Source organism: Haliotis cracherodii, unplaced genomic scaffold (assembly GCF_022045235.1).
Source record: "Haliotis cracherodii isolate W230 unplaced genomic scaffold, xgHalCrac1.p SCAF_13, whole genome shotgun sequence".
Taxonomy (NCBI): domain Eukaryota; kingdom Metazoa; phylum Mollusca; class Gastropoda; order Lepetellida; family Haliotidae; genus Haliotis; species Haliotis cracherodii.
Window position 1 is genome coordinate 31,186,018 of NW_027266268.1, and position 24,614 is coordinate 31,210,631.

At 39.4% G+C, this 24,614-nt stretch overlaps 1 protein-coding gene across 1 annotated transcript in view; it reads left to right on the top strand.

Annotated features, from left to right (window-relative positions):
- The window catches only part of LOC139459836 (heparan sulfate 2-O-sulfotransferase 1-like), a 216,436-nt gene that overhangs the window by 129,522 nt on the left and 62,300 nt on the right, over nt 1-24,614 (top strand). The window contains exon 3 of the mRNA XM_071241541.1: nt 8,404-8,574. Coding sequence (XP_071097642.1) covers nt 8,404-8,574 — 171 coding nt within the window. The remainder of the gene's footprint in view (nt 1-8,403; nt 8,575-24,614) is intronic.

Genomic DNA, 24,614 nt, shown 5'->3' on the forward strand with positions numbered 1-24,614 from the left:
ATTAAGTACGAAAGTCAAGGGGTCATTGGCATAACCCTTTTTGTTATAAATCATATATATAAGTTAGAATAATATGAATATATAGACATTTTGATTTGAATGTGGAATAGTTCAATTGATATTTGTCTGTATAATATCATTTTTTCAAAATATATGGTCATGCCTTGGCTTAAAAAATGGAAGCCTTTAGTCTGTGTTTGAATGCATTGTTTGGTTATTGACAGATTCAGTAACATGTTGGGTAATACAACCTTGACAAGTTCACAGAGATAACAGAAAACTATTTTTGCATTCAATTTTAAAACAAAGACTCGAATTTGGACCATTATCCAAATAATGTCAACATTGATTTTAGGATCAATGTCAGTCAATGTTGTTTGCTTGACGATTGTTTAACTGGTAGTTTAATGAGCACTTGGCATGGGTACATCTGGTAGATCATTCCTGGATTACATGTGATAGCGCTATTGGTGGTGGGTGTCTTCCAGGGATATCATGTCAATCACTGGATTGTCTGGTCCAGACTTGATTATTTACAGACCGCTGGAATATTGCTGAGTGCGGTGTTAAACAACAAACAAACACAACAAACTATTCACCAATATATCGATGCATCTTTTCACAGCAGATCGGTACGCAATATATACTTACCTGTATCAATTCATATGTTTATCCTGTGTCATTTCACACATTGAACATTTCAGACAACAGTGTAATGACTTTGTTGGCAAAATGGGTCCTTCCTACATTTATTAAGTTATGCTATGTCTACATTGTACAATGTACATAGTTTTAGGACTTAAATTCTGTTCTAGTCTTTTTGTCACTGGTGTTGACACTCCAGTTATGTCTAACAAATGGTATTGATTGAAATGTGACCAGATGTATAAGTTTCAAGCCTTTTTAATGTTTATGCCCTATGAAGTATAGAAGTTCATGCAAAGTTGCTGTGAATTCAATATCGCGATACATATAGAATTGGGAGAGTCATCACTGTTACAGATTATGAATAATTGATTCTTACATTGCCAATTGTTCAGTCCAGGTTGATACTGTACAACCCCCCAAGATGTTACTGATTATGGTTAAAAACACCCTCCACTCTCTCACTTAAAATGGAGGGAACGGTCAGACGTGTTGACTTGGTTGATTACACAGTATCATACCCCAAAGGCATGGGACGTTACTCATTAAATCAATCACTAGTTTGCCCGGTCCAGATTTGATTATTCACAGACTGAACAACCACAACTGCTGAAAGAACTGGCATCAGGTTTTCCTCCCACACATAACAGTCCACATGGCTATTGTATGAAAGATTAAAAAATGTACTTCCTAAAAATTATTTATGGAGCTTATGGAATTTCCAAGATGTTGTATGGAAGAACTTGTTGGAGCCCCAGATGCTGTATGAAAGACTCGGTCTGTGTATCAAGTGAGGTGTTCATGTTAGTCTCCCCAAGGAAGATGGTCAATAAATATGTCTGCACTCCAGCAGCCAGATAGCAGGAGGGGATGCAAACCCCCGTTAACAGGTGCTTTATAGGTATGGCTGAAGCACTGCACATAGATCCAGTCGGGGGCCACACTCTCCAAATAGTCCCAATTTGACGGCACAAGATGGACAAGTTGTTCACTATCGTTTAAGTCTGTCTGCCTGAAAAGCTCTTTGGCAAACAGAAATGAAGCTATTTACTGAAATTATTCCCAGAATTGTATGAGATGGGTATTTAGAGAATTGTTGGGGCATATGAGAGGATGTACGATAAGAAGAATTTGATCGAGGGCTGTTTGAGATGAAGGGGTTGATGGGAACAGATTGATATGACCGTTTGAGGAGGAATGATCAACAGGATGCCACTGTGCCAATCCATTGCAGGTATTCAGGCAAGCATACAATCATCCCAATAGTAATTGTTGGTCTTGGGGATATATTATATGTAGGTTTTAGATTCACTTTGCTGTTGCTAAATGTTGCTCTTTACACCAAGGTTTTTACAGCTCATAACGTTTCAGAGAAAAAAGGCTGATATTGATGGCATCGATTTTAGTGAAAACCACTTGATGTTGGTGGCTGACTGGTTCTGAAGGTGCTGATTGTGGGGGGGCTCAAAGAGATTATAAGATATCTGACAAGATTGCATGTCAGTGATTATCATGAAGGGGAAAAGATTCATCAAAGTTCCAGTGAAACGCCACATTCAAAGATTTTTCAAGTTCAGATGTTTCAGCTATAAAAATATACTTTATCTCTTACTTCTAAGTACAGAGCTTGCAATTTTGCGGGGGTTTTTTCAATCTGAATTTTAATTCTTCCCACAAAATAAAGAAGCTGTAATACCAAGGTAAACATTGTTCATGCAGAAGGGATAGGTATGGATTGAAGACCGTGGCCCACTTGCATAAAGGAGGCTTAACACTAAGTCTATTATAAGTCTGTATTAAAGTATGGGAATTGTAATGATCTTAGCACTGAGATAACTTTGTGCACGTAGGCCCCAGTTTGTTCCCAACAATGAGTGAGCTCATTCTTGACATCTTACTGTGGTATCGCTCAGTTACAGCTTGAATACCAGGTTTGATTCCACACAATGTGAAGCTCATTCTTGACATCTAACTATGGTATTGCTCAGAGTCACAGCTTGAATACCAGGTTTGATTCCACACAATGTGAAGCTCATTCTTGACATCCTACTATGGTATTGCTCAGGGTCACAGCTTGAATACCAGGTTTGGTTCCACACAATGTGAAGCTCATTCTTGACATCTAACTATGGTATTGCTCAGGGTCACAGCTTGAATACCAGGTTTGATTCCACACAATGTGAAGCTCATCCTTGACATCTTACTATGGTATTGCTCAGAGTCACAACTTGAATACCAGGTTTGATTCCACACAATGTGAAGCCCATCCTTGACATCTTACTTTGGTATTGCTCAGGGTCACAGCTTGAATACCAGGTTTGAATCCACACAATGTATTGCTCAGGGTCACAGCTTGAATACCAGGTTTGATTCCACACAATGTGAAGCTCATCCTTGACATCTTACTATGGTATTGCTCTGGGTCACAGCTTGAATACCAGGTTTGATTCCACACAATGTGAAGCTCATTCTTGACATCTAACTATGGTATTGCTCAGAGTCACAGCTTGAATACCAGGTTTGATTCCGCACAATGTGAAGCTCATCCTTGACATCTTTCTATGGTATTGCTCTGGGTTACAGCTTGAATACCAGGTTTGAATCCACACAATGTGAAGCCCATCATTGGTGTCTTCTATTGTCATTGCTCAGAGCTGTGTAAGCCCCAACCTCCTTAACTTCAGGTCCATGCCTGAAGATGGATGTTGTAACAACTGCCAGAGAGCAGGTGAAGTTGCATTGCTCCACTTCATGAAACATTGCCTTGCTTGAAACACTTCTTCTACATATGTTCTGGATGAGAATACTGAGGACACTCATGTGGATGTAAAGTAAGATGTAATATGTCACATTAGCAGGCTGCGTGAGAGTAATATTTCTTTCCCTTCAAATTATGGGTGTCTTTATGGAGTCACTTATGGTACATCCATATTGAAAATGTCTCATTTATCTGTGAAGCTTTATGAAATATGGTTCTGGGTGTAATAAGCTAGCGCATTATGACAGATCCGATTCAAAGAAAGGCATGTAAGTGTTAGCGTTTTGCAATGGTATTAAGTCTGATTTCTGTTGGTATTACATGCACGTTTGGTTTTCCTGTCCCTAGTTATGGTAAAATGTTAATTTTGTGATTAATTACTGCTCGTTCGTCAGCCAGAAAGCAGTGTTCTGACATGTGGAGTTGAGCAAGATATAATCAGGCAGAAGTAGGAGGGAAATATTATCCTGAATAATCGCCTCTATACCTCTAATTGATATTCAATACCATGAGTAATACGCAAATAAATGGCTCCGATTATGCACATGATGTCGCAGTTTGAATGCTTGATAGATTTTTCTTGCTGACAGGTGATTTGGCCAGCCAGTGTCATTAATTTATTGTGAGACATCTCCAACTTTATAGGAATTCAACATGATCTAGGTAGTTTTGGTCTTGAAAAATGAATCGGCATGATGGTTGGTTAATGATATCTTTAATCTCTGAAGACGTTGCTTGAGAATTCCTACAAATGTTATATGTGATGAGATTCTCAATATCCTATTACATCATGATATTAAATGAAGCAAAGAATTATTTTTTATGAGTTTTTTGTCTTTCAGATGTATATTTTTTCAAATTGCTAATTTCAGAAACTAACGATATCAACATGATTCACTTCTGTTTGTGTTTCACCATTTAAAACAATCTGACATTTTCGAAGCAAATGATGCAGACTTGATGTTGCATATATTTTGCTCACTTGATTGGTTAAAAACAGACACCACATAATGGAAAATAATTAGAAACAAGGTCCTGATTTCACATTTACCAGGTAAAACAGACACTGGGCCAATGATAGAAGGATGTTATTCTCCTCCCTAGAAACAGGAACTCTGAGGATGCCATACCGTATACATCCTGTTAAAATAGGAACACAGGTTTCAGTTAGGTTGATGGCTTGCTGGTCCAAATGGAAAGCAACAATTTCCATTTTAACAGATGTTTAGCCATTGCAATTTGGACTTTCTGAACCTGCAGCTTCACCATCCAAATTGATCTAATTTAGCCATAGTTATTGCAAAAAATGAAAGTAAAAAGTCAGAACTGAAAAGCAAATATGCCGTGCATAATCAATCTGGCTTCTTCCATAGCAGAGGGTTGCATCCTTCAGCAGAAGTATGTTTGATGTCTAGACTGTTATGTACGGTATTGCCACTCATTCCATGAACATCCATCTCACTGTCAGGGTAATCCCCCAAGTTGGGGATTCATACACTGAAGGATTAACCCTCAATTCCTTAATCCAAACACGGGGTTTCTTCCGTTAGATACCACTCAACGAATTAGTTTATAATGGTTTTCCCACAAGACTTTTAATCAGACAACCAAGCCTGATTCATGTGAGGCTACAAGCAGGGATATTTTGGCACTTTCATGTTTCCTGCAAGTTAAGATATAAATCATATAATGCTTTATTAGCTTAATATCATTTTTTAAGGTCATAGACTTTAGTGTGAACTGTAGACTGAAAATGAACATTTTATGTAGAATCTTCTCTTGAATCAGGAAGTTGTTCTTTTTAATATTGTTACAAACAGTGAATGTTTAGTTATTTTAGAATGGTTTAAAACTTTTTGTTTAACTATCAGACTTGAAGGAATTTAATGTGTATCAAGTGTTTACCAATTTCAATTGCTCATACTTTCACTGTTGTAATACAATACACATATCATGGTGATAATAGCATACAGATGACGATAGTACTGTCAACTGAAGGAACTGTGCTCCACAATTCTGTTCTTATTTCCAATCAAGGTCTAGACATTGTAATTAGCGTTGTCTGTGAAACTGGGAACTTCTCTCTGTGTTTTGGGGATCATTATTAAGTCCTAGACTGATACACTTCATAACATGTTAGTTAGAAGACCAACAAAGACAGACAAACTTGCTAGGAATGTCAGTTGGCCAACGCCTAGTCCCTCTTCAAGGAGCTGTGTGCCATGATCAAAGAAAACACCCAACCCACAGATCAACTGATAACTGCTCAGCAACTCAGGTCCAACTCTTGACAGCTGTTAGGAAAATGGTATTTATGTTTAACAATTCATTGTAATACCCTTGAATAAGTTGGGTATACATATGCAGGTATCATTTCAATGTAAGGTATAAGAAACAAACAGTATAAGGTATAACACCTATCATGATATATGAACATACTGCGGTGAATCATTACAGTGGCTTGCTGTCAGGTAGAATAGGTCTTCAGCAACCCATGCTTGTCGTAAGAGGCGACTAACGGGATCGGGTGGTCAGGCTGGCTGACCTGGTTAATGCATGGCATCGATCCCAATTGCGTGGATCGATGCTCATGATGTAAATCAGTGGATTGTCTGGTCCAGACTCGATTATTTACAGACCACCGTCATATAGCTGGAATATTGCTGAGTGCGGCGTAAAACCAACCAACCAACCAACCAACCAACCCAGCAAATATATTTGTTTAGCGCCACAATCAGCAACTTTCTAGGTATATGATGCAGTCTGTAGATAATCTAACCTGACAATCCAGTGATTGACATCATCAGCATCGATCTACACTTGGGCTGGGAAGAGTCCAAGTTTACTACCCGGGTACCCGACATCCTATTACCTGACCCTACCTGGGTACCCGCTGAAGTTTTACTGGAGACCTGGGAAAGGCTGCTTAGATAAACACAAAACAATCTGATAATTCATACACTGAAGTTGACAGAAGGAAATGCAAACATTTAGCAACTTGTTGTGTAACCATGGAGTTCAACTGTTATCATCATTAAACAAAATATTACATGACTAACCAAGGGTCCGGGTAGTACTGTGGGTATACCCCAGGGCACACTCAGGACTCACCTGACCCCAGTATCAGAGTTACCCGTCCCATCTCTAATCTACACAATTGGGATGTGATGCATCAACAAGAACAGCGAGTCTGTCCACCCAACCCCGCTAGTGGTCTCTTACAACTCTTACAACTAGCATAGGGTGCTGAAGACCATTTCTAACCTTGATCTTCATGGGGACATGATGCATATATATGCTAAAACTAATCATTTTACTAGTGTGAAGATGCATCAAGATACTGAGATGAATCATTTCACTTGTATCAAGATGCATCATATACCGAGATGAATCATTTCACTTGTGTCATCATGTGTCATATACCGTGGTGAATCATTTCACTTGTATCATGATGCATCGATATACCGAGATGTATCATTTCACTTGTGTCAAGATGCCTCTATATACCGAGATGAATCATTTCACTTGTGTCAAGATGCATCAATACTCAGGTGAATCATTTCACTTGTGTCATGATGCATCATATACCGAGATGAATCATTTCACTTGTATCAAGATGCATCAGTATTCTGAGGTAAATCATTTCCCACCTACTGGCTGGCTGTTCTGACAAACTGTTTGTAAGAAAGTAAAAAGAGTAAATAAAAACAACTGTCTTTCCTGTTCTGGCACTGTGACCAGGGCAGTGGGATAGATAGATATATGTTTAAAACATTTGCTGGTCCAAGTCCTCAGGGGTCAATTCCCCAAATGGATGCAATGTGCAAAGCCTGTCCTTGGTGGACCTGCTGCACTGTAGGGCATGAAATCTTCCTCATTCATGGCATTGCTATCAACCATATGGTTTACCATATGAAGGGTTAACCACACAGACCTGCCCAGCAGAGTGTCTGGAGTGGTGTGGAGTGTTTTGTGCCACCAGGAACTGGGCAGATCAGGTTAACCCCTCCCTGTAGGGGATGATCCCTTCATTGTGGGAGACTATCCGGGAACACAGTTTCTGTCACAGTGGGATTAGGAAATGAAAAATGTTTATTTGTAATGTATCTGGTGGCTGTGTTTGAGGGTGGCACTTAGAGTGGAAAGGTTCTGACTTGTAGTTTCAGTAACAATTCGGTATTGTTGTCGCTGTCAGGAAATATGTGATTAATGGGCTGGTGTTCATTGTATTGAAACATGTTCACTTTCCAAAAAATAATATTTGAAATGCTTCCTTTACTTTGTTTGGCATCAGTTGTGTTTAAATTAAAGGCCTATTTTCATGAGAGGAACATGGCATTTCTGAAATTACAGCAACTATGATTTTTGAAAATCATCTTGTACTGAAGAACTCTCAGTACATCATATACCATAATTCAAAGAGAATAAAAAGGCTATTTACATTTGCATTCTGTTTTAACAAAAGGTTTCAGTTTTTGAGTTCTAGGAAATTTACTTGTTTCCCTTCCAGGCCAATTAGATTTGTAATATGTGTTCATGGTGCTTTTATCATTACTATGTATATATTTAAATAGGTCACTTAAATGTGAATATGTGGGGGCATACTGTGTTTATCACTGCTGAATTATCATTTACACAGATATTGACATAGATATATGTCGGTCATCATGGGAAATGTCCTTTTTAGAGATTACTCTGGTGGGTATATATCAATTAACATTTGGGGCGGTCGGGTAGCCCAGTGGTTAAAGCGTTCGCTCGTCACGCCGAAGACCCGGGTTCGATTCCCGACATGGGTACAATGTGTGAAGCCCATTTCTGGTGTCCCCCGCCATGAATTTGCTGGAATATTGCTAAAAGCGGTGTAAAACCATACTCACTCACTCACTCAAATAACATTTGTTTGACTGCAAGACTGCATGCATTGTTGAGACATTGTTGTGTTGCTGGTAGGTTGAGTCTTTATTGATATACTTACGTATGTTTACTTTATTTTTCAGGACCTTGGTGACACAGATAATGATGATCTTATCATTATATACAACCGAGTTCCCAAGACTGGCAGCACATCATTCGCAGGCATCGCATACGAGTTGTGCCAGAAAAATAGATTCCATGTGCTACATATAAATATCACAAAAAATGCTCGTACATTTTCCTTGTCGGATCAGGTAAGTTAGTTTGTATTCTTAATGTAGATTAGTATTAAGCCTGTAAAACCTTGAATATTTTTTGAAGATCACAGGCCTGTGACTCCATCTTATGTTTGTGAATTGAATTATATAACTTATTATAAGTGCCTTTGAAAAATATCGGGATGAAAATCTGATATACAAGGCCCTAGGTATGCATAGTTGTTTGCGGAACGAAAATGTTGTACAACATATGGCACTAATTAATTTGGTAGGTTGGATTCAGCCAGACATTTCAAATAGCAGAGCATGAGATGAGAACTGATTCTCATTACAATTCTGCATGCTTTATCAACCTCTAATGAAGGTGCTACAAAAAGCACAGCTGGTGTAAATGAATACTTTGTCTCTTGTTTTCATTCCACCAAAGGGCAAATGTGACTCTATCACTATTTATTAATATGACACCAAGGGGAAAGAAAGGTTTAATCACTGACTGTTAATAGACTGTTGTATTTTAGTCACACAAGGACCACTGACTTCATGAGTTGCTCCAGAAAAAAACAGTTAAATCGCAGAGAGTTAAGTCAGAATACTCCAAGCCAGAGTGACACAAGCTGTGTAATATTGCTTCTCTAGAAGATATTTTCATTGCTAGAAAAAGCAGTAATGAAAGTCTGTTTTCTTTCCTGTTTTCTGGTGACAAATTAGCCTGTAGATGTGCAAATTTGGTGAAATATTTAGCCTTAATTATAGTTGTGTCAGCCTGTGACTTGACTTTCTGCAGAGGGAAACAAAGAGACTGGCGCCAACCAATAAACGAGTTGTAACTCAAGAAACAGGACACCAGTGAACGGTGATAAAATGGGGGAATGTCAGTGTCTCCTGTTTTGATGAGTGGTTCCAGTTGTTAGCAAAATAAATGTTTGAAATATCTTTGAATTAACCCAATCCTATTGACAATGAAAATGTGATGAATTACTTACTTTTTGTGTTGAGTGATGACTCTTGCCTGTCACAGCTAATTTTATGTGCACTTTTGTTTTTATTGGGTTCAGAAATTGAACAACAAGATTACTTGGTGGCTTTGGAATGGTAGCTGTAAGAGATTAATGGCAGTGACTTGTTCAAGAGTCTCCATAAAATAGTTGCTGTAGATTTTGGTGTGTTCAAAACCCAGATGGTTGAGTGGCCCACCCATGTGAACTGCCTGGAATCATAGCTAAGTTCAGAAGACTTTCACCAATTGAAGGACCACCTTGGAAGACCTTTGCCTAACTGAAAAGATGTGCCCCTCAGTATGGCTGATGACAAGGGTCTCACATAGCTGATGCAAGTGCTCCACCTACTGCTGAAGTCAAGGGCCTCTTGGTAAAGCTGATGACAAGGTTCTCAGTATAGCTGTTGACAAGGGCTTCAGTATAGCTGTTGACAAGGGCTTCAGAATAGCTGTTGACAAGAGCCTCTCAGTATCGCTGTTGACAAGGGCTTCAGTATGGCTGTTGACAAGGGCCTCTCAGTATAGCTGTTGATGAGGGCCTCTCAGTATAGCTGTTGACAAGTGCTTCAGTATAACTGTTGACAAGGGCTTAAGTATATGGCTGTTGACAAGGTTCTCAGTATAGCTGTTGACAAGGGCTTCAGAATAGCTGTTGACAAGAGCCTCTCAGTATCGCTGTTGACAAGGGCTTCAGTATAGCTGTGGAGAGGTGCCTCTCAGTATAGCTGTTGACAGGGGCCTCTCGGTATAGCTATTGACAAGGGCCTCAATATAGCTACTGACAAGAGCCTCTCAGTATGGCTGTGGACAAGGGCTTTTGTATAGCTGTGGACAAGGGCCTCTCAGTATAGCTGTTGACAAGGGCTTCTCAGTATGGCTTTTGACAAGGGCCTCAATATAGCTGCTGACAGGGGCTTTTCAGTATAGCTGTTGACAAGGGCCTCCCAGGTTATCTGTTGACAAAGGCCTCTTAGTCTTGGTGCAGCTGACAACAGTTTTATGGAACCAAGATGCAGTTTGAAGGCTTCATTTCCAGAGTTAAACTAAAAACCTTTAAAAATAGTTTATGTGAATGTAATAGAGCAGTTTTTGTGAATGACACCAGGAATTATGGTATGCAGTGTCAGTTTTTTACAGTGAGTCTACGCATGAACATGAACAACAGCATGCCTGTGATAAGATAGTCAGATAGACTTCGGTATTTCTTTTCCGAAGAAGAGTAGGTGCAGGTACAATCTCCGTTCAGCTTGGCCATTAAAGTAGACACACAGACAACTATTCTTCAATAGTCAGGAAGATTAGGCTGCTAAATTGGCACCACAGAATTTGGTGTATTTGACCATGGTATACCATGGTGTATTTGCCATGCTAATCCACGGTGCCAATTACTGGCAGTGGTAAACCATGCTGCACCATGGTCTGTGGACCATGGTATACCATGGTGTATTTGCCATGCTAATCCACGGTGCCAATTACTGGCAGTGGTAAACCATGCTGCACCATGGTCTGTGGTATACCATGGTGATTCCATCGCCAATTCATCTGGGCAGGAAGTTGGTCATTCGAGATTTTAGAGATTACATGTTATATTTGTGTTTGGGCACCATGATTTCCATATGTTTTGTGTACACCTGGATTAACTTTTATAATGTCCTTGTGGAGATTCAACTCACACCTCCAGATTGTTTAAGATAACATTTTATGTAATAAAATGACACTCAACAAAGGTTAATAAGATGACCTTTTCAAATGCATCCGAGTCGTAAGTTCACATTTCCTCTTCACTAGAGGGCAGTTCATTTAAACATAATTTACCATAATTGCTTTGTTCGAGTCAAGACATACAATAATATTTTCCACATATTTGCAAAGTATACGCTTCAGGACACGTAAAACCAACTCAAATATTGTCTGTTTAAAATTGCTTTTCACAGCCATGTGTAAAGTATTTCAAGTGATTAGTTTGTACTGAATGTTTGTTGACATCATAATTTATTCCTATAATATTGATCAACATTGATGATCCATACTCATTATGAGAGAAGTGCTCTCTTTAGATTTTCTTAAGAAACATGGAACATGTGTTTGTACAGTGAGAAAACATTATTGAATTTCTTCAACGGATTCCCCATGGAGACATACTTACAATAGCAATTGATTTTTAACCTGTGCGGGTATTTTTCTGTTTTTCACGATAGTATTCTCTGTTTTGTCCAGCTGCACTGAAGAACATAAATGTTTTTGTAGTTTTATTGACAAGCTCATTTAAAGCAAATGACTATCACAATGGGGAATTATTGATGCACTATTTCCCGCACTTGTGGCGGTTACATATGAAAGTCCTCAGCCACCTTTTACCCAACAAAGTGCAATGATTACACATGACACCGTCATGCAGGATCCATAACCCTGTACCTGGGAGAGTACAGGTATGGCAGGACCACACGATCACAACAGTCAGTCTTACTGCATGTTACGCACAGTCATGACAAAGACTGGATCAATGCTATTTCTTGTTGTAGGGACCAGTTCTTGGCCAATATGGCAACTAGCTGAAAGGAGGGATATGGCAGGACCATACGATCACAACAGTCAGTCTTACTGCATGTTAGGCAGAGTCATGACAAAGACTGGAGCAATGCTATTTCTTGTTGAACGGACCAGTTCTTGGCCAATATGGCAACTAGCTGAAAGGAGGGAATCAAAAATTGATGAAGATTGAATGGAGGTCAATTGAATTCTTTTCCCTTAACATCAAAATAACATCAGAATTACGGATAATATTTTTTTATGATATGTTTTATTTTCCTCACAGAAAAGGTCTTAATATATAGAGAGACATAATCACAAAAGGCAAACCACATATGAAGTTTTAGAAACATTTGAACCATTGCCTTCTGATAAAGGGAATAAAGATACTTGTTACTGTATAGATAATAAATATCCTGTCCTTAGTTTGTATCTATGACAGGTAAAATAGAAGCAGCTTATGGAGACAGGTTGTTTTGGTATTGTGTGTTTGAAAGACAGTTTTTGATTACTCCTAGTGTAAGTAGAGGCGGTGATCAGGATATTTTCTGGTGTACTTTAGACCGTAGACATCAGCAAAAGAAGCTTGTAATGTAAGGAAGGCTGCTGAGGATGATTTCCAAGATAACAGGACACATGTACATTTGCAACTCAAAGAGATATAGAACTCTGGGTTCAGATGTGTCGTGAGTTGAGAAACTTCCATTGAAATGAGGTTGCAATGAAATGTACTTTTTAACGTATTTTTTTTTTCAATTTATGATGCTTCCTTTCTTCTTTTTACTGTACATAAATAATAGAAAAAAGGATTTTCGATGACACAATAATAATAATAATAATAATAATAAGTGGTTATGTTGAATACCGTATTCGACATAATACTTAAGCGCCCACGGTGATATTTGCTGATATATTGGCTAGTGAAAATCTCATTTAACACCCCTTCCAATTGATCAATGTACACAAGACTTATTTATTCGCGTATAATACGCACTCGAATTAAATAAATTCTGGAAAAATATATCTTTCCTACATAAACATTTTAGACTGTCAGCATAAACCACAAAATTTATCTTTGGACTTTTACCCCACCAAAATGATATTCTAATAAGAGCCCCCTATTTCTAATTTTGAGAGCGCCCTGGATGCTTATTACGTTGAATACGGTAATCTTCATATTCAAGAAGTGCATGTAGCTTTTGATAAAATTCTAGGAAGCTTTTGTTTATGAGTCATTTTATGTCCAGTTTCCACAAACTTTGTGTTCAGAATGACGTCAGTCCTACTTCCATTTACGGAAATCACAACTGGAATATTCAGGAGTGTAGTAACAAAGGATGACTGATGACTTTGATTTGTTTGTGTGACAATGACACAACCTGAGAATTCCAATACTGCTGCACTGTAGAACAAGCCTTGATTATAGCCACAAGCCGGGATTGATCAGGCATCGGCTGTATAATAGTTTAGTACCACTTGACACCATGTTGGCAGTACAATATTGACATTTCCGGATAGAAATAAGCAACAAACAAAGCAAGGCTATTCTGGAAGCATATGGGAGAAATTAGTGATGAATAATTATGAAACACGGTGTGTACATGTTCAGTTGGAGTGTCATTGAGGGTAGATTATGAGTTATTGTTTCAGTGTTTGAGGGGAGAGGTAAACAATCTTTAAATACAAGAAAGGTAATAGGCCTCACCTGTATACAGCACAGGGGAACATGCACAGACAGACAGACAGACAGACAGACAGACACACACATTTCGCATTAGGTTTTATACCTCGAACAGGTGGCATGATATTGGATGTTATACTCTCCCTCCCTCTCTCCCACTTTAAGCAGGCCACCCTCCCCGCTGTTCATCCAGAAAATATTGTTCTTACATGACATCTATGTCTGAAATGGTGCTTGCTTAATGGTTTACATCTTTTGTGAAAAACTTTATTCATTTTGTAACTTTTGGCATTTCCATTTTAACCGTCAATCATCAAGACTAAACAGCGAATACTTGTTTATCTTGATATCAAAACATGTTGTGAGGGAAGTGTGTGACAATTCCAAGAAAAACATGAACATAAAATTGCATAAGTATTGATCCACTTCTTTCCGGTCATTGGAAACAAAAGAAATTAAATATCATGTTACAGAGTAAATGGTTTTTGAAAATGGCTACTTGCAAGAATTTGTTTTTGGTGAAGACTTACATCCTTCGCCATCCTGCTAATCTCTTTCTTTACATACATATGATTCAAACCTTTTGCTTGGGTCAGAAACATCTCCACAAGGGAATTTGGCCAACAAGTTTAACTTCAGGTATATCAATGATCTGATGTCATTCAATAATGGTAAAATAACCCATTCTATACACACCTGAATAAGAAATAAAGGAGACCAGTGAGACTGCCTCATCTGCTTCATATTTGGATCGGGGCGGTCGGGTAGCCTAGTGGTTAAAGCTTTAGCTCGTCACACCGAAGACCCGGGTTCGATTCCCGACATGGGTACAATGTGTGAAGCCCATTTCTGGTGTCCCCCGCCGTGATATTGCTGGAATATTGCTAAAAGCGGCGTATAACCATACTCACTCACTCACTCACTCACTCATATTTGGATCTATGCTTAAAGAGTTATAATAACTCTCTGTAAGACTATTACAAGGGGGATAGCTTCAACTTTGCTACAGTCAACTTTCCCTTATGTCGAGCAATATCCATGCAGCTCCCACCTTTGGTGTCTGCATTTTACAACCCTTGATGTACAATTGAACCTGCTTATTATATGAAGATTTTAAAGAGTGTCTTACGACTTTTGAGCAACCCATGCTTATGGTATGATGTGACTAACAGGAAAGGGTGGTCAGGCTCGCTGACTTGTTGATGCATGGCATTGTATCCCAATTGCGTAGATTGATGCGCATGATGTCAATCACTGGATTGTCTGGTCCAGACTTGATTATTTACAGACCACCATCATATAGCTGGAATATTGCTGAGTGGTGATTCAAGGAAAAGCTTTCAGAAAGTTTTGTGGTTGACATGCAGAGGGTATTTACAAATGTGATGCAAATTGACATGCCTTTGCATGTGTTTGTGATGGGTGCCCCCAGTGGGACAACTTACACTCACCTTTCAGCAAAGACGGGGTATATGCTGCATCTATGTTAAGTGTCACATTGAGGACTCCCAGGTCAAATGTTGGGTGATATCATCAGGTCATTGCTTTCCTCTTTGTGCAATTGTTGCAACAGTTGGTATATGTGTGTGCAGTTGCTCATGCTGTCAACGCCTTGAGGGTTTTTTTAAGCCCAGGCTTAAGTGACATGGCTGCCAAATTGCTAACTACAACATCAAACTCTTCTCACCCACTTTTTAAGAGAGTAAGTGCTTCTTATTTTCAACCATTCATTTGTGAGAGTTGTTAAACCCAACTCCCTCACTCACCCATTCATTCACATGCTTGATTTCTTTATTTGTTGTTTAAGGCTGCTAAGCAATATTCCAGCTATGTGACAGTGTATGGAGTCTGGACCCAACAATCCAGTGATTGATATCATGAGCATCCTGACAATTGGGATATGATAGCATGCATCAAATAAGCCTGACCACCTGATCCAGTTAGTTGCCTCTTATGACTAGCAATTCTAACCCTGATCTTCATGGGTTTCACTTGCTCGAAGAGATACACGTTTGTATATTGTTCAATCATTAGCTTATCTGAGAGTTGTGATCATGCACTCACTCACTCACTCACTCACTCACTCACTCACTCACTCACTCACTCACTCACTCACACACTTACCTCTAAAGATTGAAGTGTGTATATTGTTCAACCATTAGTTTAAGAGTTGTCAAAAGACCAACTGTCCACTCCACCATTGTTTATCTGTGAGATGATGTTTTCCTTCTGTCATGCTAACACACTCCTTCAGTTAAGCATATACAAACACTTGTAGTATGGATGCAACTCTGTTGTTAGGAAGATAATGTCTTGACTTTGTACCTGACACCACCTGTAAACATGTTGTTGAACAGTGTTAGAGGAATGTGGTGCTGGTGTCCTTAAGAATATACCTCTTGGAGGTATGCACCTTGAAGGTATGTGTACTTCAGCAGTACATTTGGGATGTGAGGTGAGGTGAAATTGGGTTAAACGTTCGGCCAAGATAATTGCACTTATATAGCGAGTGCATGTATGTGTTTGTGTGCGTGTGTGGCTGCTTGTACTAGTCTGGACTGATGCTAATTTATAGTGCCAGCTCACTGAGATACCATAACGCAGTTTAACATGAATACCCCACTCAGACACAGTATACTGACTCCGTGCCGACCAGTCCTTGTTTTAGCCCCTTAATGCCGAGCTCCAGACAGGGTAACAACAAGTACCATCTTTTAACGTCTTTTGGTATGACGTGGCTGGGGATCGAAACCCGGACCTTCCGTTCTCCAGGCAGACGCTCTACGACAAGACCACAGAGGCTGTCACATTTGGGATGTAAGTGACAATACAGTAATACAGTGTCAATTCAGAAGAGCAATGAGGTAAAGCAGGCTTTACAGTTATAGGGGAGCCTGGAAAGTTCTGAGGCTAAACTTGATGGACTGGGGCTCACCCATCAAGTTACACTTATAGGCAACAACCATTATGACCACCCAGTCATTATTTTTTATTGACCAGAATAGATTACCTGAGACTTATTTTCCCCTGAATCACAACGAGGAGTTGTAGTGAGACCTGAAACCCCCACAGAGAGACATGTACGAGTACTGGGGACCGGAATCCCCACAGGGAGAAACACTTCAAGTTTTCAGGACCGGAATCCCCACACAGACACAATCATGACATTGTGGATGACTACCAATTATAAAAGTAATAACCTAAGACAAAAGTGTGGGTTTCACATTCAGAACTGAGGTTCGGGAATATTTGTGTTCATCTTTAGGTGTGCAAAACTTCCTATCTTCTTTTAATTTCCTGCAAATCTAATTAATATTTTTGGGAAAAATGTTAATCAATCAAAATGTCACAATGTCAATTAACTTTGCCAGCGCAGACCTAATCATTGGACTTGGTGACTGCTTGCATAATGACAATGATATAAAAATTCCACCCGAAATTGCCTTTTGTTTCAAACCCTTACTTGATTCAATTCAAGCCAATAATTCAATTATTTATTCAGGCAAATATGAAAATCCCAATTCCTGGCCTGATAATTTCCTGATTATTTTTTTGAAGGCATTCAAACGAAATTCAATTCCATCGACTCAAACAGAGAATTATCCCTCAACAAAAGCTGCTTCCACTGCAGCAACTTGTTCATCATTCTACTTGTTAAGCTGAAGTGAAAACAGCTCGAATTCTCAACTGCATAAGTTCATACATGATACACACGAAAGAAAAACTCAATTCTTTGAAGGAAAAGGTTCATTCCATTGTCTCAAGATCTACTCCTTAGCCTCTTTTTTACCTTTGGTGGATGATGGCTCTGCACACATTCAGGGCCAGAAATTGGTCAGGATTAAGTATCCATCCTGTAGATTGCACTCTATTCACTTTGTGTCGACCGCCTCTGTGGTCCAGTGGTAGAGCTAAAAGGGGCTAAAACAAGGACTGGTCGGCTCGGAGTCAGTATACTGTGTCTGAGTGGGGTATTCATGTTAAACTGCGGCATGGTATCTCAGTGTGCTAGCACTATAAATCGGCATCAGTCCGGACTAGTACAAGCAGCCACACAAACAGACACACGTGCATGCATGTCGCTATGTAAGTGCAACAATCTTGGACGCGACGTTAAGCCCAATTTCACCTCACTTCACCTCACTTTGTGTCTTGTGAATCAGAACTGGTCCCCAGTACCCCTGACCAAGGTCAATGGCTTACTCTTTTTCTGAAACCAACGAGTAACTAGACTTCATAACTAACAAGGCAGCGAGATACTTTTTCTGACCTCAGCCGAATAGTCACTCATACTCGGAGATTGATACTTGGGGCTCAGCAACGAAACATGGAAAGGTAAGTCTCTCGCTTGGTCATTCCAGGCAGTGGTAAAAGATAGGAGCAGTATCACAGCAACAACACCTCTGTCTGAACTGTTTCTTGATAGAAGCCTCAATGCCTTGCCAGTCCTATCAGTGGAACAGGCAGACATGACAGATTAGGTACCATGATGTTATACCCTGCCTGTAAGTTTGGATGCGTTTATTTACATTTTCTCAGATAAGGTTTCCTGTCTGAATATAAGCCATAGGATAGCGAGAAAAGTCAGGGATGAGTTTCGTCAGAGACAATTGTGATCCATCTTTGTTGTCATGGTGACTTTTTCTCTAGTCTACACAAGGTGTACTAATGACTGTGAAGTGATTGTCCCATAGCTCTCGGGGTGGCCCCCCAGTCTGTCTCTGTCAGTGTGGAAGTGGGCAGCTTTTGTCACCCTTGGTCAGACAGATTGGATGTCTAGTGCATTGAAACCAATGTCAATGAGAGCCTGGTTGAGATGTCAGTGTTGAGGCATCTATCACTGTAATGCTGATTGAAGCCTAACATCGCCAGCGTTAACTCAGCTTCGGGTCACAGACAGGATGAGCCATTTGATGCACCCTGGGACATAGGATCTTCTTTGACATAACATACCATCTTATTATTGGTAGGCACCAGTCACTTTCCCATGCAAGAAGTCCTGTTTCACATTTGGCTGAGGCAACTTAGTGTGTAGTGTTATTCCATTTTGCCTTTGCTTGGTTTCAGTAGCTTCTGGGAATCAGGTGGTCACAATGGCTGTTGAGGATGATTGGTTACCATGAGGGAAATATTACTTTATGACTTGGACATAGCTTGTCATCGTACCATGGGGGATATCTGAGCTCATGACCTGGATGTAGGTTGTCATTATACCATTAGGGAAATCTGACTTTATGACCTGAACGTAGGTTGTCATCGTACCGTGAGAGAAATCTGACCTCATGACCTGGACATACGTTGTCATCGTACCATGGGGTAAATCTGACCTCATGAACTAGACGTAGCTTGTCATCATACCATGAGGGCAATCTGACTTTATGACCTGAACGTAGGTTGTCATCGTACCGTGAGGGAAATCTGACCTCATGACCTGGACATACCTTTTCATCGCACCATGGGGGAAATCTGACCTCATGACCTGGACATAGGTTGTCATCGTACCATGAGGGAAATCTGACCTCATGACCTGGACATAGGTTGTCATCGTACCATGAGGGAATCTGACCTCATGACCAAGACATAGGTTGTCATCATACCATGAGGGAATCTGCCCTCATGACCTGGACATAGGTTGTCATCGTACCATGAGGGAATCTGACCTCATGACCAAGACATAGGTTGTCATCATACCATGAGGGAATCTGACCTCATGACCAAGACAGGTTGTCATCATACCATGAGGGAAATCTGACTTTATGACCTGGACGTAGGTTATCATCATACAGTGAGGGAATCTGACCTCATGACCTGGACGTAGGTTGTCATCATACCATGAGGGAATCTGACCTCATGACCAAGATATAGGTTGTCATCGTACCATGAGGGAATCTGACCTCATGACCTGGACATAGGTTGTCATCATACCATGAGGGAATCTGACCTCATGACCAAGACATAGGTTGTCATCATACCATGAGGGAATCTGACCCCATGACCTGGACATAGGTTGTCATCATACCATGAGGGAATCTGACCTCATGACCTGGACATAGGTTGTCATCATACCATGAGGGAATCTGACCTCATGACCTGGACATAGGTTGTCATCATACCATGAGGGAATCTGACCTCATGACCTGGATGTAGGTTATCATCGTACAATGAGGGAAATCTAACCTCAGGACCTAGACAGAGGTTGTCATTGTACCATGAGGGAATCTGACCTCAGGACCTAGACACAGGTTGTCATCGTACCATGAGGGAAATATAACTTAGTAACCTAGACAAGTGGTTGAAGTCATCTGGCTTTTGTTATTGACTTTTAATCTCATGGTTTTCAGCCGATGATGCATTCACCACACCCAAAAATAATGATGAATGTTAAATTTCGTAGAAAGCTTGCAAGGTACATCCTGTGCTTGTGTGGTGTCATCAAAGAAATTTGAAATGATATCAATCAGTCCATGATCTCAACAAAAGATCAGAGTGAAAACAATACAGATACTTTTACTGTTTGAAAATATTCTAAATACCTTTTGTTCCCTATGTTTTGTATTGCTTAGATGATCAATCAAACATAATATGGTAGTTTTAAAAAGTCATGATGAATCCAAAAAACTTAAGTTTGAAGGATCACATGTCTAACCTAGAGCTGTTGTAATACCGAGAGAAAAAATGGTGGTTTTGAAGTTGGACATTTCAGCATCTTTGACAAGAAGACCAATGGGATATGATGAAAGACAAGAGTGATAGCCCTGCCCTATGAAGTGCACAACGTTTTGAAGTTGTCTTACAAAGTTTTTCTTCAATATAAATGAGCATTTGCTGTAGTCAACGGCAAGTGAAGGCAGTTATATGTTGTGTGACAAATATCACCATACAATATTCAAACTTAGATGAGTATCATGCCTAGGAGAACGCCATCATTTGTCCTGAATCTGAAGACTCTATCTAAAATATCTTCATTCATTTGTTAGAAACCTAATCCTGTGTGTATGAAGATGGAATCCTGTGTAATAGGTTAGAACCTTTCTTTCCCTGATACCACAACCTATGTACAGAAATCAATAGAAACAAACCGCTTCCTTTTGAACTTATAAGTGATGACATTTAATTCCAAGTTGTTGCAGTTTAATTTTGCGTCATGGAGCCCAGATGGCGCCAAATGGTGTGCCGAGTTTTCCCACATGTTGGGTCCTGGGTGGAATCTGTCACCTTCGGGACAGGCAAGTGATAAATCAGGAAGCAATCACTGGAAGCAAAACAAAACCTGCTGCTTGTTGTCATCAGTGTTTTAAACTAATCAACCTGAAATATTAGATTCTTTTGTCTGAGTGGACACCTACCTTGATCGATGGAGTTGGAGCTGTGTTGGATTCTGCCGAGCTGTTGTCAGACCAACTGGAGACCAGGCCTAGCAGTGCAGCTTTATTCATTGATAACATTGTGTTGGTTTTTTTTTATTTCTAAAGCAAATCAGACAAGAGAAAAGATAAATATTACAGTTTCGTGGCTACTTTTTCGGTTGTGCAGTTGTGTGTAAGTGTGGTGGGTTTCATTATGGTAGCCACATCATCAGTTATGTTATAAACCTAAAGATCATTCGACTGTGGATGTCACTGTAGAAAAAGATCAGCGGTATCACCACTTTCTGTCCAGTTACATAGATCTTGAAATTAAGATGGGCACATGTGGCCCAGTCGTCAAATGCTCTGGAAGTTGCCAATCAGAGTTGCATCCCTTACGTGTCACAGGAACACACTATCTTGGGTTCACATACCATAATTTCGTGATTATGTTTAATGGTTTGTCATGACATAAACCAACTCAATCATTCACTTGATGAAGTACTGTTATTAAATGGAATTCAATCATTAGTATGATTATAATGTCCTTGCTTAATAATTCATATTGAAAGAACAATCCGTCGCACCATATTCTTTTTGCCCACATGATTAGGATTCAGAAGATATACTACCGACATAGAATAAGGGAACTATGGATTTGTACTATGAACATAACTGAGATAGGCCACTGTGAAACAGGTGCATAGCATCTTAATGTGATCTCCTATCACAAACAAATCTTGCAACATGCAAGAACATCATGATGTATATGTATATGCACATTTGAGCTTTGCGAACATGTGAAAATGCCTTGATAAAAATACGAAATGTCAAATTATATGAGCAATAAAAATATCACAAGTTCTCCAAATACATGGCATGTCCAAAAGTGTCATTTCTTGCCTGTGGAACCAGTATCGTCAATCTTGGGGTGTTAAAATGAGACCGGGGGATGGCAGGCATAAAAATGGTATCATCTCATTACATTAATTGCAAAGGATTCAAATCTGCCTCGGGTAACAAGACAGAGTTTCATTCCATGAGGGGAAGATGAACATCAACAGTGAAAAACAGGCTCTATCAAGCATGCAAGACATGAAGCATGTGCTGACATAAACCACCCCTCCCCAAATTATATCCTACTCCTTCCAATCCACAGTCAACCATCACCTTTATTCCATGCGTTTCCTTTTTTTTTTTGTCGGTAGTATATACTATACCATCTAGAATTGTTCCCAGATTGTTAGCTCTCCCTTGTGGCTTGTAAAGGTTCAGTGCTTCTCTCTTTAATATCTTACGGCAATATTCCATGGAGCACTTTGACATTATTACAGTGACTTTTAGAAAGGGAGACATTTTGCCGGAGTGAGTATCATGTTATGACAACATCACATCCACCCTTTATGTTGATAATGGAGCCAGGAGAGTTTTTTCTCCAAATAATGTTATACCTAAACTAGATTCAGAACAAGTGGGACTGTTCTGAGGTATTTTTGTAACCCCTCTCTCGAGTAACCACAAAACCGTCATTCTCTTAAAAAAACATTAAAGTTGGGAGAAGGATTGTCGTTTTGGAACAGACTTTATTACAAAAACAGATGGTAAGGTCAAAATTTTATAAAAACAGATGGTCAGGTCAAAATTTCACCTATCTTTGGATTGTAAAGCTGTTGGAATGCTGTTAAACTGCTCTTTATGAAAGCTTGAACTTGAAAAAACAGAGTTAATAATATATATAAGGTATAGGGGAAATTATGGGGTTGGATAATAGATAATATTGTTGAATGTAAAAATGAACCAGAAACTGATACTCATTGGGATACATTTGTATTACTGGAGTTAGTGATTTGGGTTTAATGCAGCTCTTAACAGTATTCCAGTTATATCACGGCATGTCAGCTTAATGTTGGAGGAAAGCCCAAAATTTTGCAGGTCTCACACATTTACCAGTTCGGTGAAACCCACGAGCACGGATACGGCGCTGACAAACCTAGAAACATAATCGGGGCGAAACAGGATTCGAACTCACAAACGTAGGTTTCTGGCGCCTTAGATGACTGGGCCACCCGTGCCCCCCTGTATTACTGGAACACTGGTAGGAATAATGCCAATATGTAACCTCAGTGTAAGAGTACAACATATTGTTGTTTTTATTTTAATAGGCATTTCTTGTGGTGTATCAAAATTATTAATATATAACGATTGATGTTAAACACACATAACCATTTTATTATAATGAGGTATGTGATATATTTATATATAAATAGAATACTAAACATTAGCTCCTGTGTAATACCAATTTTATAAAACGAGTGAATAGTTCAGGTTTCTTACAAGCGAAAGTAATATTTCTGCAGTAAAGTTTCTCTATTGATTATCAAGTACAATATGTCTTAGATTTCACCCTTTTTTAACCAAACTGAAACCAACACACACTGCAGGCATTTTCCTTTTGCCATGTTTTTCTCTCCTATGAACGATATTATTTCAAGTTATATATAACAATATAATACATGTCTCAAAAAGCTCCAGGCAACTTGCACATGATATATAATTCTGGACTCCCATATCAAAGACGGACCCTTAGATAAGATTTATCAAGGAGTCCGACAGACTTACCTGTTTTTTTTCATTTAAACACCGTGAACCCCTTTCTTAGAAAATCGTGGATCCGCCCCCATAAGGCATCCAGCTAATCGTCAAGTTTACAACATTTTTTGAAAATTGAGAATGATACACAAACTATACATATGTGTGCTTGAGTTTTGCTACTTTGTTTACTTGTGATGATACATTTCTTGTCAGATGACACTGGCAAGATGTTCTTCATGTTCTTGGTGCTTGCAACTCTTTCACTCACAAGCTTTTTTCTTTGACAGTGTTTATCACAAGTCCCTGTTCATGTACCCCAGCTTGCACTTGTTTGAGGTTACATCTCTTGTATGTTCTCAAGAGGTGAAATATGTCCTATCTTGATAGAGGTACACCTAGTCACTCGCCAATATTGCTAGGGTTGTTGTGTAAGCAGATGTCATCCACTCCAGGTGTTTGTGATGCCATTGTTTGAAAGGCTGTTTCAATGGAGCAAATATAATTGCCTGATGTTTATTCACGACCAAATATGATGATAAGCCATGAAGGAAATAGGTGAATGAGTGAGTGAACCCTTTATGTCGCATCAGCAATATGCAGCCACACAGTAATAAGTTAAATTCTTATGAATTGGATATGCAACACGATAAAGACAACTATAACAATTTATTTTAAAAGTGTTAGAAAGACATGTCGAGTTAAGCATTCCCTTTTGGCTGACACTGTCATCTAACAGTAAGTGAGTATGGTTTTAAGCCACTTTTAGCAATATTCCAGCAATATCACAGTGGAGGACACCAGAAATGGGCTTCACACATTGTACCCATGATGGGAATTGAACCCGGGTCTTCGGCGTGACGATCAAACGCTTTAACCACTGGGCTACCCAACTGCCCCAGTCATCTAACACGAAAGATTGAATGTGTAGTTT